Source organism: Magnolia sinica, chromosome 6, assembly GCF_029962835.1.
Source record: "Magnolia sinica isolate HGM2019 chromosome 6, MsV1, whole genome shotgun sequence".
In the NCBI taxonomy this organism is placed as follows: Eukaryota; Viridiplantae; Streptophyta; class Magnoliopsida; order Magnoliales; family Magnoliaceae; genus Magnolia; species Magnolia sinica.
Window position 1 is genome coordinate 114549 of NC_080578.1, and position 14944 is coordinate 129492.

Consider the following 14944-nt stretch of genomic DNA (forward strand, 5'->3'; position numbering starts at 1 on the left):
AACACACAGTGTTTTCTTTGAAATAAACGTCGGCCCGCATCTTCTGGCCAGGGTATCGCATCGGTGTGTGAGTCGCGGCGTTGGAACCGCGGCGACGGTGCGGTCGCAATAATACAAGTCTCGGATTAAGCCAACTCAAATCTATGGGATTCGACTTACGGTCGCGCGCAAATGTCGATTATACGTCGCAGGTTGCCGAAATTCGACAGGAAAGATCGCGGGAGTCGACGGAACAGTATGGACTAGGATACGGGTCTTACATAGGTGCTTCTCTGGATATCGAAATTAAATGATTGACTTTGGTAGAAGCGAAGACTTGAATGAGAAGGTCGCATCTCTATATTTAAATCTGAATAGACAAACTGAAATGGAAATGATGGTTGCAGAATCCAGTGCGGTCCAGTCAATTAAGGGAGGCTATAAAGGGGCAACGAATGACTGACACACTAGTAACGGAAGCAGATAAATAGTCACGACACAATCGTGGAAATTACAACTCCAAGAGGATATGACAAAGTCTAGCACTAACATGACCTGCTTGATTTCTGTAATGTCTCGAAAAAATCCGTATAAAGACCCGAGTACCCCCTCAGGCAGAAATCACTAAGGACCGAACCCTTTAGAAATTAGACAAAAATTATTAAGTGCTAAACTATATTGCCTATGAAATTATCACTAATCACTTTAAATATGATCTGTAAGATCCAAAACAAGTAGAACCGTTAACGCTATATCACCTAAAAACTTAAGATCAAACTCAAAACTCAATTGCTCTTGGGAGCACGTTGAAACTCTGTATCGAACCTAGACCGCGTGTCGAAAGTCCGATGACCGTGAATTTATACGGTTATGATTGCCTTACTAGGCTTGACTACCACCTCAGAAATTAAATCCAGATAGTGTCCAAAAACGCATAACTTGAGCCCGGAGCGAAGTATGTGAGAAATAAGAATATCTTTAGGATATGAACTGAAACTTAAGTGAATTGAGCCGTTCGCTTACAGGTCAATTTTAAAGTTTCAGACCGTCAGATTCTGACCCAATTACACCCTCGGATCAGGAAAAATTTTCAACATATGTCAGTATACTTGTGGCCTTGATCGAGTACCGGTGACCGTTGAACTGAAACCGATCCGTCGCGGTCGATCTATAAATCCGATCGGACCGAAAACTTAACTCGACCTAGATCCAACGTCAGGAAGCTTAAGTCCGACCGCATGCAGAAAATGGGCCACCAGAAGTGCTCTGTTGGACTGAAACAGACACCCTTTGGATATAACCTAAGTATACCTTGGCCCTGTGGCCATTTTCATCAGTTCTAGGCCTATATAAGTGTCTTAAACCCTCTCTCTCCCTTCACATACGATTTTACAACCCTATGAGAGAGAAGAAGGCAAAGAGAGAAGGAAAGAGAGAGAGAAAGTGGGAGACTGTCCCTAGGATCTTTCTCTGCCGCTTCACGTGCTTAACCATTCTGTCCGTATCGCTATACCGGCGATTCCGACTTCGTTCTTAGGTAAGAAATCCTAAACCTAATCTGTTTTAGGGATTCAAATAGAGTAAATGGTGAAATAGCTAACCTATTTCGTGATTCAGGTAGCCATTGTGCTGTAGACAAAGGCGTGATGTTCGAACTAAGTTCGATACGAGTTTACCGACGGAAGGTGCGGACTATAAACATTTAGGTTATGGTTTTCAAGGCTTTCAATGTCAGTAATGGTTTATGACTGACTTAATTGCTGTCACATGTGCTTAGATACGATGTTTTCCATATATTACATATAGATATAAACTATGTTGAGAATAATGCATTCTATGTGTTTGTTGAAATGTCTGAACAACTATGGAAATATGATTTGTGCTTGCCATGCTTATAAACTCAGAATATATGATCGTTGTATGAGTGACAGCTCCTTTGTGAAAGGATTTGCCCTAATGTCTGTTGGAACTAGTATATTTCATGTATGTGTAATATGTAGTCTAAGCGTTTGACAAAATGCATGTATGAGTAATTGGTTGATGCTTTGTAATTACGAGGGTTGTTGAGATAACATTCTCAACTACCTTAGCTATATGTATACTTTTCTTCATATAGCTTTAATTTCAAGTGCATGTTTTGTGTAGCAAATGTATATGTAGAATATCATGTTTTATGTGTTAAATAATATGCTCAAATGATATGTACGTTGAAATTGGTTGTTAAATGATGTATGACTATCATGTATGCTTACTGCTTGCATTTGACTGTGATTGGGACTACGAGGTAGTCCAGGCAATCGGTAACAATTCCTGTTTGAGTGGTTGAGCTAGTCTCACCACAGTTGAGGCGTTCGGTGAATCCGAGTCGTACGATGATTGTTGACAGTGGTTCGCGCTCCATGTCGATTAATTCAGCGTACGCTCGTACAAATCGAACTTATCAAGTAACCTGATTTGCCTACTGTGTGTTTATCATATATGAACACTACTGCTTGAACCTAAGGTACCCCTTTCTAATGTAAAGACCCGTCTCAACCATGGTACCACAATCCACTAAGACTCATGAGCCGGACATGGTGGTATGGGACACCGTGGTCGAGCTGTTGGCCTATGCTGGGGCGATGGGCCTCCCCATATTGACCAGTGAGCAACCCAAACTCGTGAGCCGAATACGGTAGTATGGGATATTGTATTCGAGCTGTCGGCCCACACTAGCACAGCCTGACTGTGGTCCCCAGTCAGGTTGGTGACGAGCCTTCGAAAATAGACTGTCAGTTGGTAGGGCGTTAGTGGAGTGACCTCGAGCATGAAATAGGCCTACCCCTGTGCAGCCTGGCTGTGGTCTCCAGTCGGGTCGGTGACGAGCCTTTGAAAATAGACTGCCAGTTGGTAGAGCGTTGGTGGTAATGACCTGAACTTGCCTATCATGTGTGATTAATTAGGATTGACGACCCTAGATGAATCAATATTGGGTCAATGATATAAAGGGAGGTACCTTAGCTTCCTAACCCTACTGTATAACTAAACCTAAGTAAGAACTTGGCTAACACGATCATAACATTGCATTGCATGATGCTTTGGCGAGGAAGTAGCATGTGTCTGGAGTGGTGCATGCCGCGACCGTAAGATGAAGTTCGCAGAGGGATTGCAGGCGAGGGCATGAATCATATCATACCATTTTTACATTAACAAGAGTATTTAGGGCTTGATTATTATATTATTTTATCATTACTGCTTAATTGAATTGATAACATGTTAACCTTTACCTTATAGCTTCATTGAGTTGATCACTCCTCCCACGTTCTGGGATGGTGTTTTAAAACACCAACCAGATCCTATTGTAGTTGCAGATGATGTTGATACTTGCGGATGGAGCCTACTTTGTACAATGACGAGGAGGAGTTCTCCTACATACAAGTCTCTGGCCGGTCTATGTAGACCTGGAATTGCGAATCAGGGCTACAGGGATATGAATAGATGACATTACACTTTATCATTTTTTGTATCTTTTGGAGTTACACTTGTATTTATTTAACCTGGTGACGCTCATACTCTGAAGACTTATAATCACTTATATGCCTTATATATTTATCATAGTCTTCCGCTTGCGTAATTTAACTGTCTTTGGAGTATGATATGCTGATTTGGTACAATCCCCTTACATGTCTAATGCACTAATATGTACAACATTCAATCATCATTATTTATGTTGCATAAGTGATGCGTTGGAACTCGGGAGTTGAGCTTCTACTCGACTTCCGATTTTCAGGGCGTTACAATTTCCCAAACAATACCTTTAAAAGTTGCTCAAGACCAAAAAGAACATCTTCCAACCTACACTACTGATTCCAAACCGGAAAATGTTCCTAGAAGGTTGACCTTACTGTAACTTACAGTAAGGCCGAGCTCTGTGGGCCCCACCATGATGTTTGTCTGCATCCACCTCTTCTATCAGGTGTGTCCTGCCATTTTAAGCCTACAGCACAAAATCTAGCCTGACCCATGACTTAGGTGGGCCACATGGCTGGAAACAGTTGAGAGTGGACGATCTTCCTTTATATATTTTGGCATCCTTGTGTATCGAAATAGTCTTCTAACATGCCGCTTTTATAATTATCAAATCATTTCCTAATATAATATATGCTTTTGTTAATTTTTGCTTTTTAATGTAAAATATTTGGATTTGATTGAGCCAATTCCAACATAGATCTCATGTAAATATCAATGTTGTGTCACGTCCAACAAAGCTCATTGGGAGTTTTGAAGGATGTGGGAATCATGGTTGTTGAGTGTAAATGTACACACAACTCTTTTTATTGGCAACATGAAATATTACTAATTCAATTTTGGGACTAAAACAACTACCATTTAAACTGGGTTGAATGTAACCGTGGTTAAATGAGTAGGGATGGGTGTGATGTGGTCGAGAGCATAGTTTACCTTGGGGGATAATTACTCTCACTACAAGAAAGTAGGCCTTTAGCCTCAATTTGTTAGCCTCAGTTGAAAAAATGGAGGCTAAATGTGTTTTTTAGCCTCAGTTGTTATGGAATTGAGGCTAAAAGTTCATTTTTCGCTTCAGTTGCTACGGAACTGAGGCTAAAAGTCTACTTTTTATCCTCAGTTGTATAGTAACCGAGGTGAAAAGTCTACTTTTTAGCCTCAATTGCATAGGAACCGAGGCGAAAGGTTTACTTTTTAGCCTTGGTTGCATAGGAACCGAGGCGAAAGGTCTACATTTTAGCCTCAATTACATAGGAACCGAGGTGAAAGGTCTAATTGTTAGCCTCAGTTGCATAGGAACCGAGGCGAAAAGTTTACTTTTTAGCCTCAGTTGCATAGGAACCAAGGCGAAAGGTCTAATTTGTAGCCTCAGTTGCATAGGAACTGAGGTGAAAAATCTACTTTTTAGCCTCAGTTGCATAGGAACCGAGGCGAAAGGTCTAATTTGTAGCCTCATTTGCATAGGAACCGAGGCGAAAGGTCTAATTTTTAGCCTCATTTGCATAGGAACCGAGGTGAAAAATCTACTTTTTAGCCTCAGTTGCATAGGAACTGAGGCGAAAGGTTTAATTTGTAGCCTCAGTTGCATAGGAACCGAGGTAAAAAATCTACTTTTTTGCCTCAGTTGTATAGGAACCGAGGCGAAAGGTCTAATTTGTAGAAAATCTACTCTTTAGCCTCAGTTGTATAGGGACCGAGGTGAAAAGTCTACTTTTTAGCCTCAGTTGCATAGGAACTGAGGCGAAAGGTCTACTTTTTAGCCTCAGTTGCATAGGAACCGAGGCGAAAGGTCTACTTTTTAACCTCAGTTGCATAGGAACCAAGGCGAAAGGTCTACTTTTTAACCTCAGTTCCATAGGAACCGAGGCGAAAGGTCTAATTTTTAGCCTCAGTTGTATAGGAACCAAGGCGAAAGGTCTACTTTTTAGCCTCAGTTGCATAAGAACCGAGGCGAAAGGTCTACTTTTTAACCTTAGTTGCATAGGAACCAAGGTGAAAAGTCTATTTTTTTAGCCTCGATTACACAGGAACCGAGGTTAAAAGTCTACCTTTTAGCCTCAATTGTATAAGAACCGAGACGAAAAGTTTACATTTTAACCTCAGTTGCATAGTAGCCAAGGCCAAAAGAGGAATATGAAAAGGTGGCAAAGGAAAAGAGGAAGGAGAAATTGGAGCAACAGGAAAGAGTGGAGTTAAATTTTCTCAGCAAACTTGGTCATGTCCAAAAGATTGAGATTCTGAATGGCATTGCTGACATGAAGAATGAGCTCAGGTCCTTCATGGTATGGGTTCTATGTTCCGAATTTCCTGTTTTTATATGTGATTTTGTCTGTAATTCTGAATTCTTATTTTAAAGGGGCTACTATAGGGGAGGGCCACAAATTTCATTTTCTTTCATCTGAAATTTCTTTTTTATCGGTTTATGGTTTATGGTTTAGAGTGCATTTGGTTGCATCAAATATCATGAAATTTCATGATTAGGTGCAATTAAATGCACAGCTAGTGAGAAAAGGGAAGTGCCATTTTTAGGTCTTCCATTTAATTAGTATTGAGAGTTTGCAGAGTTTTAGATCATAAGGATTTGAAATCAGTGTTGATATTACTTCAGATTACAGGTAATGCACTTACATCTTTTTGAAAATTTTATATTTGGTGCTATTTGTTAGGGTTTTATAGGGGTGGGCCTCATATTACTAGCTTAGGATGCTTATGAGTGTGAGGGTGTTGAATCTGCTGGTTTTGCATTAGTCTGATGAAAACAGATGAGTTCTTGCCTTTACTTGACATCTTATTTATTTGAATAAAAATCAGGGGCTATCTTTCATGAATTTTCTCAATTGTTTGCTTGTAGATACTAATAAGAGTGTTAGGAAAGAAACCAATGCAAGAAGAAAGAACACAACAAAGATCTACATATGATAAAAAGGACTAAAAAAATCAAAAAGAGGCCAACACCTGCAAGCTGCATCCCTTTTCTGAAGTATTCAGACCCTCTTTCTCAGCAGACTTGCATGAAAAGATCCAGGGAAAACCATTTTTTTTGTATTGTTTATTATGATGAAAATGCTTTCTTTCAGTTTCTTTTGTTTTACAGAACAAAGGTATATTTCAGCAGTGGGTGGTCCAGGCATGAGAAGAGATGGATTGAGAGTGGCATTTGAAGGCTAGAATTTTTGCAATGAAGTTGGCAATGAAATTCCTGAGATGGGAAGTCCTAGAGCAGCTGACTGTTTTGATTTCTTAAGTAAGCTCAAACAAACATTTATGGTTTCAAAAATGTATTTCAAGCTCAAAACCAACAGAGAAAAATCTTTATGGTTTTTGTCTATGACTCAATACTGCATTTCAACATCCCAATAAACAGACCAAAAAAAAAAGAACTAGTCTCTTTCTGTGATGTCAAAACTGCATTTTAAACTCAAAAGCAACATGCATGAAAAAAAATCCTGTGGGTTCTTTACCAATTTCAAAACTGCATTTTAAGTCCAAAACAGATGGATGATGGAACTTTCCTATTTCCTAGGATTTCAAAACTGAAAATGGAATGCAAAGAAAATTCTTTGTTGGTTTCTTTCAATGATTTTATAATTGCATTTAAACATACAAAAGAAGCAATCTTCATGGGTTTCTTTCTACGACTTCAGAACTACATTTTAAGCCTAAAACAAACATGCAGAGAGAGTTTTTCATGGTGTTTTCTTCTTCATCTTCTTCTTTTTCTTCATATGCAATCCTCATCACAGTCTTTGTTTCTCTTTCGATTGAGCAGATAATTCTTTGGAGCATAAAGTAACAGAAGAACAGAACAAACTTGGGGTAGGAAAATCATTCCCAGGTTTGAACCCAAAGGCTCTCAACAATCCAGACCTTAATGTGATCATTTGACATAGCTGTTCTTAAGGGAAAATCCCGACACATTAATCAGATATACTGCATTTTTACATACATGTATGGGTCATGCAGTTCAAACTTGGCAAGCTGACATTTAGTCAATTCATTTGCATAGGATGTCTTTTATATTCATGATACATTGTTACTGGATTCCATGTTCAGCATTTGTGATTTTACCTAAGGGAATGTTTGGATATGTAGAATCGAAGGCAAAAGAAAGGAAAAAATGATAATTATCCAATGATGATTTCCATGAGAAGTATAGAAACATGAATTCCAATTTCAAGTTTAATTGGGGAGATTTTGTAGAACCTCCTACCCCTGATGGGCCAACCATATGAATGGTTTGGATCATCAAAAGGTGGTGTGCACATGTCCACTTTATCATTGCATATTTCCTCCTTGCAATGACTCATTTGCATGCTTTTTTCTTTGGTTGTATGGGAGCTTGCAGCAAGCTGTGGCGGGGTCAATGGTAGGTGTCAGACTCGGTCTCTCCGAGCATATCCAAGATACGAATGCTGTGTTTTCACTTGTTTTGGACGATGATGATGCAAGCAACATCCAAGAAATATCAAGGAAAGGGAAAGATCTGCTTAAAATGATCGGCGATTGTGGTGATGAATACAGGCGTTAGTACATACCATATTAAGTAATGCACCAGCAGATGAGTCCCAATCTGCATTAATGTAAATACAATTATTTTTGAGGCCTGATTGAGTACAAACATATGTAAGTTATTTATTTATTTGTGGAAGTTTGTATCAGGGAGATTTTATGGATCTCCTTGAAATTGCTGAAATTGTTCAAGTGTAATATTGTCTGAAATTATCATCCAAATCATTGAGAGCTGTACATTTCTGAAATGGGCAAATGATACGGGTTTTTAGTTATTTATTGTTGTTTTTTTTTTTTTTTTTTTTTTATATACCATTGCAGAACTCAGGAGGGAGACTGATGAGTTGCGACGACACATGAATGAGCGGGTAGAGCAACTAGTGGAGGAGCGGATGAAAGAACAGATGGCTAAGCATCTAGAGCAAATGGAGCAATGGATGACAGAGCGAATAACGGAGCAGATGGAGCAACAGATGACAGAGCGAATAACAGAGCAGATGATGGCACGAATGAGAGATACTATGAACTCATTGGCTGCAACAGACCAAACTTCAGGCAATGTACTAAATGTAGAGGCTGACTCAGTATCCACTCCTAGGGATAGACCTGAGGCTGAGGGACCTCAGTCGAAGGTTCCGAAGAATCAATAGGTAGTTTTTTGCTGAGATTCATTTGTGTTATCTTTTACATATATATTTATGTTTTATTACATTTCATGAGTTTGTAGTTCACCATCATTGAATAGTTGGTCCTTTCTTTTTCAGGTCAAGTCGTATTTATGTGTATTTATGTGTTTGACATGCAAAAGAATCCAAGGGCTGTCTTAAAATGAGGGTTGCAAATTGGAAAAAGGTGGGCCATACTTTTTTGCTTCATGCTTTGTTTGCTAATGAACTTGGAGATCTAGGAATGTCTGATGGTTTGAACTATGAGAACCAAATTGCTGTTGGATTCTTGTAAGTAAATCACTGCCTTTCTGTCTTTTGTAGTTATTTAGGAAAAATGTTTAGGCATTCCCATGTGTGATGCACATGCAATTTACTAGTGTGTGCATGCTCACACACACAGTACAATTCCACACACATGGGAAACAAAGCACAATTCCTGATTCTTTTCAACTTCTTATTTTTCAAAAACAGGGGATTCCCTGCTCCTGCTTTTTACAAAAATTAGAAAGTAGAAACTCATATTCATGAGTCTCAAATATATTATTAAATGTTTTGAAAGAATGTTTAGATCCTAAAGCATATTCTTACACTGCAAAAGTATCATATATCTTTTGTTAATATTCGCTATTTTCCTGAGCTACTGTACTCATTTTTCTTGGATTCAGACTGCCTTTGCATTTGGCAATATCTTCATGCAGTTTAGTATTTTTTGGTCATTTGGCAAAGAGCTTGGTGTTTTTGGCTTTAACATTTTAATATGTTTGCTTAATTTTAGGTGCCCATGCTTCATTTTCAGGTATTGCAGTCTCCAATATGGATGTTCTACTTTTGATTGCTTTACCTCCTGTTTGATTTGGATTTCGTCCAAAAGGTACCCAATGGACCAAGCCTGATCAAAATGGGGTCGAGTATGCGTTGTGTCGTGTCCTACCATCTTGGACATAGTTAAAATCAGTTTGGTACTCCTGTACTTATATTTTTTACTCTCTTTTTTTTTTTCTGAAAGTGTGGGGTATTTATAGATTTGTTTTAATGCAGGATTGTGCAATCTCCTATCTCTGAACTTTGTTTTGATCAAAACAGCAGTACTGAACAATCTGTATCTCATGAAAAGGTTTGGTCTCTAGTATTTAGTCAATTGTTGCCAAAACTACCTTGTCAACTGAATGTGTCTCATCTAATGTTCTGGTACTTGTGTCTCAATTCTGCTCTTAACTCATCTAATGTTTTGGTACTTGTGTCAACTGAATGTAATTTCCATCATGATTTCTTGAACGTTGGCCGTGGAACAACTGTCTTCTTTATTGAATATTGGTTGTGGAACAACTGTCTTTTTTATTGAATATTGGTCGTGGAACAACTGTCATTGTCTAATAAATTAGAACAGATTTGTAAGTTAAAAAGGTTTATAAAATACCAATTGAACATTGGCCTATTTATCCTGTTTTCAGATGGTTCCTTTTGGTTCAATATTATCTCTTGGGCTTGGAATTATAATAAAGAAACTCAGTTGTGCATTCTTCCTCTACTTAACCCGAGTTAGATTTGTGCAAGACTTTGTTCTTTTTCGATATGGTAGCTATAGTTGGTGCAATAAATGACCTGATGAGATACTTGCGCAAATGCTTCCTGTGCTCCATTGAATTACCAAAATTGGGAGATGCCATAACTGAGCAAAGGGTTGCTCTGCATTCTTCTCTAGCAAAGGTTATGTATTTTTTTTTTAAATGTGGGTTCTATATGGGTTGTAGGAATTCGGATGCCAAGAAGACATGATGTTCTGTGGTGTGTTTGATGGCCATGGCCCTTGGGGACACTGTGTAGCAAAAAGGGTCAGAGAATTGCTGCCATCATCTCTGCTTTGCAATTGGCAGGAGGCTCTTGCTATGAGCTCAATTACATCAGAATTCCTTTTGGAATCTGATAAAATGCTTAATCGATTTGACATTTGGAAGGAATCCTATTTGAGAACTTATTGAAATGAGTGATTCACTTGGGCAAATGAATCATAACCTTGAAGGTTTGAAGAGTGATCTGAATGAAGTTACTAAGGGAAGGGATTGCCTTGATTCTGAGGTACTTGTCTTGAAAGAGCAGCTAGAAATGGCACAAGCTGTTGCTGAAGAAAATGAAGCAATTGCTATAGAAGCTCGACAGGTGCTTGCTAATTCTTGTTATCATTACCTTATTTCTGATTTTTTCCCCTACTTGTGTCATGTTTGATTCTCAATGTTTTCCCTTTCGATCTCAGATGGCTGAGGCAAGGAAGAACTATGCTGAAGAGGAGGAGGTGAAGCTGTTAGAGAAGTCTGTGGAAGAGCTAGAATATACTATAAATGTATTGGAAAACAAAGTCAGCTCATCAATGGTTACTGGGATATATTCAAAACGTTTCCTGCATTAGCTTTAATTCACTTAAAAGTTTTCTTAAGTAGCTTTTACTTTCCATTTCTTTTAGGGGGAGCTTGTCAAAGGAGAGGCTGAAAGGCAACGGTTGCAGAGAGAGGAGCTAGAAGGGGACCCTACTGAAACAGTTCATGTGGAAGGCTATGTGGCAGTTCATGTGCATTTGTATCTTGTTTTGAAAACTTTAAATAGACCATTAATTGTTTTGTTGATATTGTGCTGATTGTTGTCTTGATGAATGTTAAATGGGTGAAATATGCACAGGTTCAATCATTTGTTGATTATGATATTGTTAGCTTTGGTTGATAGAGAAGTGAGGTTAAAAATCGAATTTAGCCTCGGTTGATGCCAACAAAGGCTAAATCTATCTTTAGTCTCAGTTTTGCCTCAATTACCTAAACTGAGACTACAACTCCCGTGGTTAAAGGCTTTAGCCTCGGTTGTTGAGAACTGAGGTTAAAAATAGATTTAACTTCAATTGGAGGCAACTGAGGTTAAAATTTAGATTTAGTCTCAGTTGGAAACAATGGAGGCTAAAATTTTGATTTAGCCTCATTTCGAGAAAACTGAAGCTAAAAAGGTTCTTTTAGCCTCACTTGAAGAACCGAGGCTATAAAAGTCATTTTAGCCTCGGTTGCTAAAACTGAGGCTAAAGCCTTTAGCCACGGGGGTTTCAACCTCGGTTTGGATAGCTGAGGCAAAACTGAGGCTAAAGGCTTTAGCCTCAGTTTTTAACCTTTTTAGCCTCAATTTTGAACCGAGGCTAAAGCCCCCTTTTCTTGTAGTGTTTGAATCTACAAGAGCTTCTCTAGACTCCTCATAGAGATTCCTCGAAATCACGAGGAGAGATAAAAATAAAAATAAATTATAATAAAATTTGAAAAAAATCGATTGATAATAATTTTTTTTTTTTTTTTTTTAAAGTTTACAATCCATTAAAAAGTGATATGAACCTAGGAAGAAGTTTGGGAATCAAACTACAATTCAAACTCTCTAAAATCATGGCTTGCTATAAATAGTAAATTCACTATTTATATATGGTCATGATTTCCACTAGACGTATTGGTTTTCGGCCAAAAATAGTAAGTGTCCTAATTGGACTAGCCACGTTGTTCTCCTAAATTTTCTAAGCCTTTTTTCATGTTGGACACAACTCATAAAGCTTAAATAATCAAAAGTTGTAATCGAACTAAAACTTATTACAAATGGTAAAAATATAAATAAAATGAATATTCAACATTTGATATGATGGAATCTCGCAAATTCGGGATGGGCAGCCCGGCATAGTGGGGTTGGGTGGATAAAGTAGCTTCTCCTGCCCCAAAATCATATATGGTACATCGAATAACTCATTCTGATTGCGATACATGCTTGTTTTAAGGTTCCCACGGTCCGGATCACTCCCGCCTTCGATCAAGCCTTCTTTGGTCCATCTTAGACATGAAAGTGTCTGCGACCCGCTCTACATCATTAAAACACTAGACAAGACATAAATGGTCATACATATTAACTTTAGGAAATGTGTGTGAAGCAATGGAGTTGAGTTGTGGCTACTTAAGTGATGTAGAGCGGGTCATGGGCACTTTCATGTCCAGGATGGATCAGAGAAGGCCTGATAAGAAGCGAAGGTCATTAAGACTGTCAGAACCTTAAAACATGCATATCTCGCAAATCAGAATGAGTTACTTGATGTATCATGTATGATTTTGGTGTAGGACGAGCTACTTTAGCCAACCAACCTGGCCATGCCGGGTTGCCCACCCTGAATTTGTGAGATTCCATCATATCGACGGCCAAAATCCATGTTTAATTCCGTTTTTACTATAAATAGTAAGTTTTAGTTTGATTATAACTCTTCATCCGTTGGGCTCTAGGAGTTGCGCCCAAAAAAGTGTTTAGAAAAATTAAGAGAATAACGTGGTTCAGCTATATAGGATACTTGCTATAAATAGAAAATATAATATTTATAATAAGTTACGAATTTTATAGAGTTTTAGTTATAATTTAATTCTTAAACTTCTTCCTAGTCTTAGTATCCCTATTTAAAAGGTTGTGAACTTGTTTATTTAATTCATTAATCAATTTCGAATTTTATAGGATTTATTTTTTATTTTGCTTGCTTTCTTTCTCGTGGATTCAAGAAGCCTCTGTGAGGAGTCCAGAGAAGTTTCGCAGATTTAGAACAGTCATCCTCTTGAGGAAGATGGTGCTCGACCTCATCACGTTCATCCCTACGTCATGATCCAATGGTTCGATCATCGTGTCTACCCAATCCAATGGTCCGATGTGTCTATCAAGCTCTTATATGTAACCCACATTCATCTTTCTAGTGTAGGGTCTTCAAAGATGTATGAATATGTACGTGGGGTCTTCAACATAACTAGAAATGTGAATTGGGCCAAGCGGGCCCCGTGTAATGGCCGTCTAACCATAATAAGACTGGATCAACCCTCCTCTAATATGGTGCTAGGATGTCCTCATCACCTTGCCCGACCTTTCTCAAATGATAGGAAGAGAGTCACTCTATTTTCTTTGTTACTTAAGTTTCTCAACCTCTCATTTTTCATTCAATGCAATCCTTTGTATTAAAATTATGTGGCCATTCTCAGTGCATCTTGAATAGAAAATATTGATCCAAACTGGTCCTTTGGTGGGATTTACCATAGATAGACAGCAATCTATAAATCATAATGCTCAAGCAATCCTAGTCACCACATTGTCACTTTGAAATGAATGATGGAAAAAAAAAAAACCGATCAACGATTGAGTTACTATGACAAACGGATTATTGTGTGATTCTGAATCAGGGACCACAAAGGCCCCTTAGATGGATAGCTCAATGTCTCTTCCCCAAATGAATTCAAAATGGCGGCCCCTTAGACGGATAGCTCAATGTCTCTTCCCCAAATGAATTCAAAATGGCGGCCCCTTAGATGGATAGCTCAATGTCTCTTCCCCAAATGAATTCAATATGGTGGACCATGAAGGAAAAATCCTGAACGCATCCATTGAGAGGTGTGGGAGAGAGGTGAAGTTAAGAGAGAAGAAATTTAGAATTGAAATATTAGACCTTAATAAAGATGATATTTTAGTTCAAACTTTAATGTTCAGCTGATTACTTAATGAGGATTAGCGTTGCAATTGGGGTTCGGATCAACATGAACCCGACTCACCCAACTTGAACTCGGGCCAGGTTGAGTTGGCTTATCAGGGTCCTTGGTTGGGTTAGGAATGACAAACTTCAACCCAATTTAAAATTGGCTGCATTCAGGTTGAGCAAACTTGGGTTGGGTTGGGTTGGGTTGGGTTGGGTTGGGATGGAATAATCACATGTATTTGGGTCACTTTAGGGTTGAGTATAGAGGAATTTACTTAGTTCAGGTTGAGAGCCTCACGTCAGAATTTGGGTTGGTCTGACTGTCTGAGTTACCGGTTTAGTCCTCCGGCTCCGGTTGACCATTAACCCACCAATCTCAACCCGACCCAACCCGAGCCTAAATTGCAATTGCACCCATGACAAAGCCCAAGAAACGTGTGTTAAAAATTCATGGCCTATATTAATGCATATATTATGAATATAGTTGATTGTAAATATATTTAAACTTGTTTAGTGTGATCAACTCATTGACTGTAATCAACCTATATAATATAGAATAAAATGGCACTGGATTGTAATCAACTTAATGTAACTGTTACACATAGCCTGTGAGAGCTTTATGTTTTGATTCAACGGACCAAGTTAGATAAAGGAGTGCTGTGTCAGGTTGGCAATAGCTTCAAAGTTCAAACTTCCATCAAACTATTATAATGAATCTGGATGATATGGCCTTCCAAATTCCAATCTCATGATATGGGTCGGACAGGGGCGACCCTGTGGG

The 14944-nt window shown here is 38.6% G+C and overlaps 2 protein-coding genes and 2 long non-coding RNA genes across 8 annotated transcripts; 3 read left to right on the forward strand and 1 right to left on the reverse strand.

Moving 5' to 3' along the window:
* The first annotated feature begins 5623 nt into the window (after positions 1–5623).
* LOC131247838 (uncharacterized) lies at positions 5624–7543 on the forward strand. The gene is made up of 3 exons (XR_009172052.1): positions 5624–5765; positions 6561–6727; positions 7253–7543. It is a non-coding gene; the product is annotated as an uncharacterized LOC131247838 (long non-coding RNA).
* Positions 7544–8307: 764 nt separating this feature from the next.
* LOC131247837 (uncharacterized) lies at positions 8308–8868 on the forward strand. Of its 2 annotated transcripts, none has more exons than XR_009172051.1 (2): positions 8308–8642; positions 8757–8868. XR_009172051.1 is itself a non-coding variant. In XM_058247755.1 (2 exons), exons 1-2 carry the CDS (start codon positions 8349–8351, stop codon positions 8817–8819), a joined length of 339 nt encoding a protein of 112 aa, XP_058103738.1. In that variant the 5' UTR covers positions 8308–8348; the 3' UTR covers positions 8820–8843. The 2 variants fall into 2 exon arrangements, 1 of the variants encoding a protein (XP_058103738.1); XM_058247755.1 differs by having other exon boundaries at positions 8308–8624; positions 8757–8843.
* On the reverse strand, positions 8713–9156 carry LOC131247839 (uncharacterized). Its single transcript, XR_009172053.1, has 2 exons — positions 9057–9156; positions 8713–8935 (listed from the first exon to the last, which is right to left on the reverse strand). It is a non-coding gene; the product is annotated as an uncharacterized LOC131247839 (long non-coding RNA).
* A 1353-nt stretch (positions 9157–10509) lies between these two features.
* On the forward strand, positions 10510–11339 carry LOC131247836 (kinesin-like protein KIN-12D). 4 transcript variants are annotated; one of them, XM_058247752.1, is made up of 3 exons: positions 10510–10817; positions 10921–11013; positions 11119–11339. In XM_058247752.1, the coding sequence occupies exons 1-3, from the start codon at positions 10641–10643 to the stop codon at positions 11287–11289; spliced, it is 441 nt and encodes a 146-aa protein (XP_058103735.1). In that variant the 5' UTR covers positions 10510–10640; the 3' UTR covers positions 11290–11339. The 4 variants fall into 4 exon arrangements, with proteins under 4 accessions (XP_058103735.1, XP_058103736.1, XP_058103734.1 ...); XM_058247753.1 differs by having other exon boundaries at positions 10519–10817; positions 10912–10998; XM_058247751.1 differs by having other exon boundaries at positions 10520–10817; positions 10912–11013.
* Positions 11340–14944: the final 3605 nt, after the last annotated feature.

Coding starts and splice junctions, on each gene's coding strand:
- LOC131247837 (XM_058247755.1), top strand. CDS start 8,349: ATGAATGAGCGGGTAGAGCAACTAGTGGAGGAGCGGATGAAAGAACAG. Junction 8,625..8,756: donor CTGAGGGACCTCAGTCGAAG/GTTCCGAAGAAT, acceptor TTTCTTTTTCAG/GTCAAGTCGTATTTATGTGT.
- LOC131247836 (XM_058247751.1), top strand. CDS start 10,641: ATGAGTGATTCACTTGGGCAAATGAATCATAACCTTGAAGGTTTGAAG. Junction 10,818..10,911: donor TTGCTATAGAAGCTCGACAG/GTGCTTGCTAAT, acceptor TTTCGATCTCAG/ATGGCTGAGGCAAGGAAGAA. Junction 11,014..11,118: donor TAAATGTATTGGAAAACAAA/GTCAGCTCATCA, acceptor CATTTCTTTTAG/GGGGAGCTTGTCAAAGGAGA.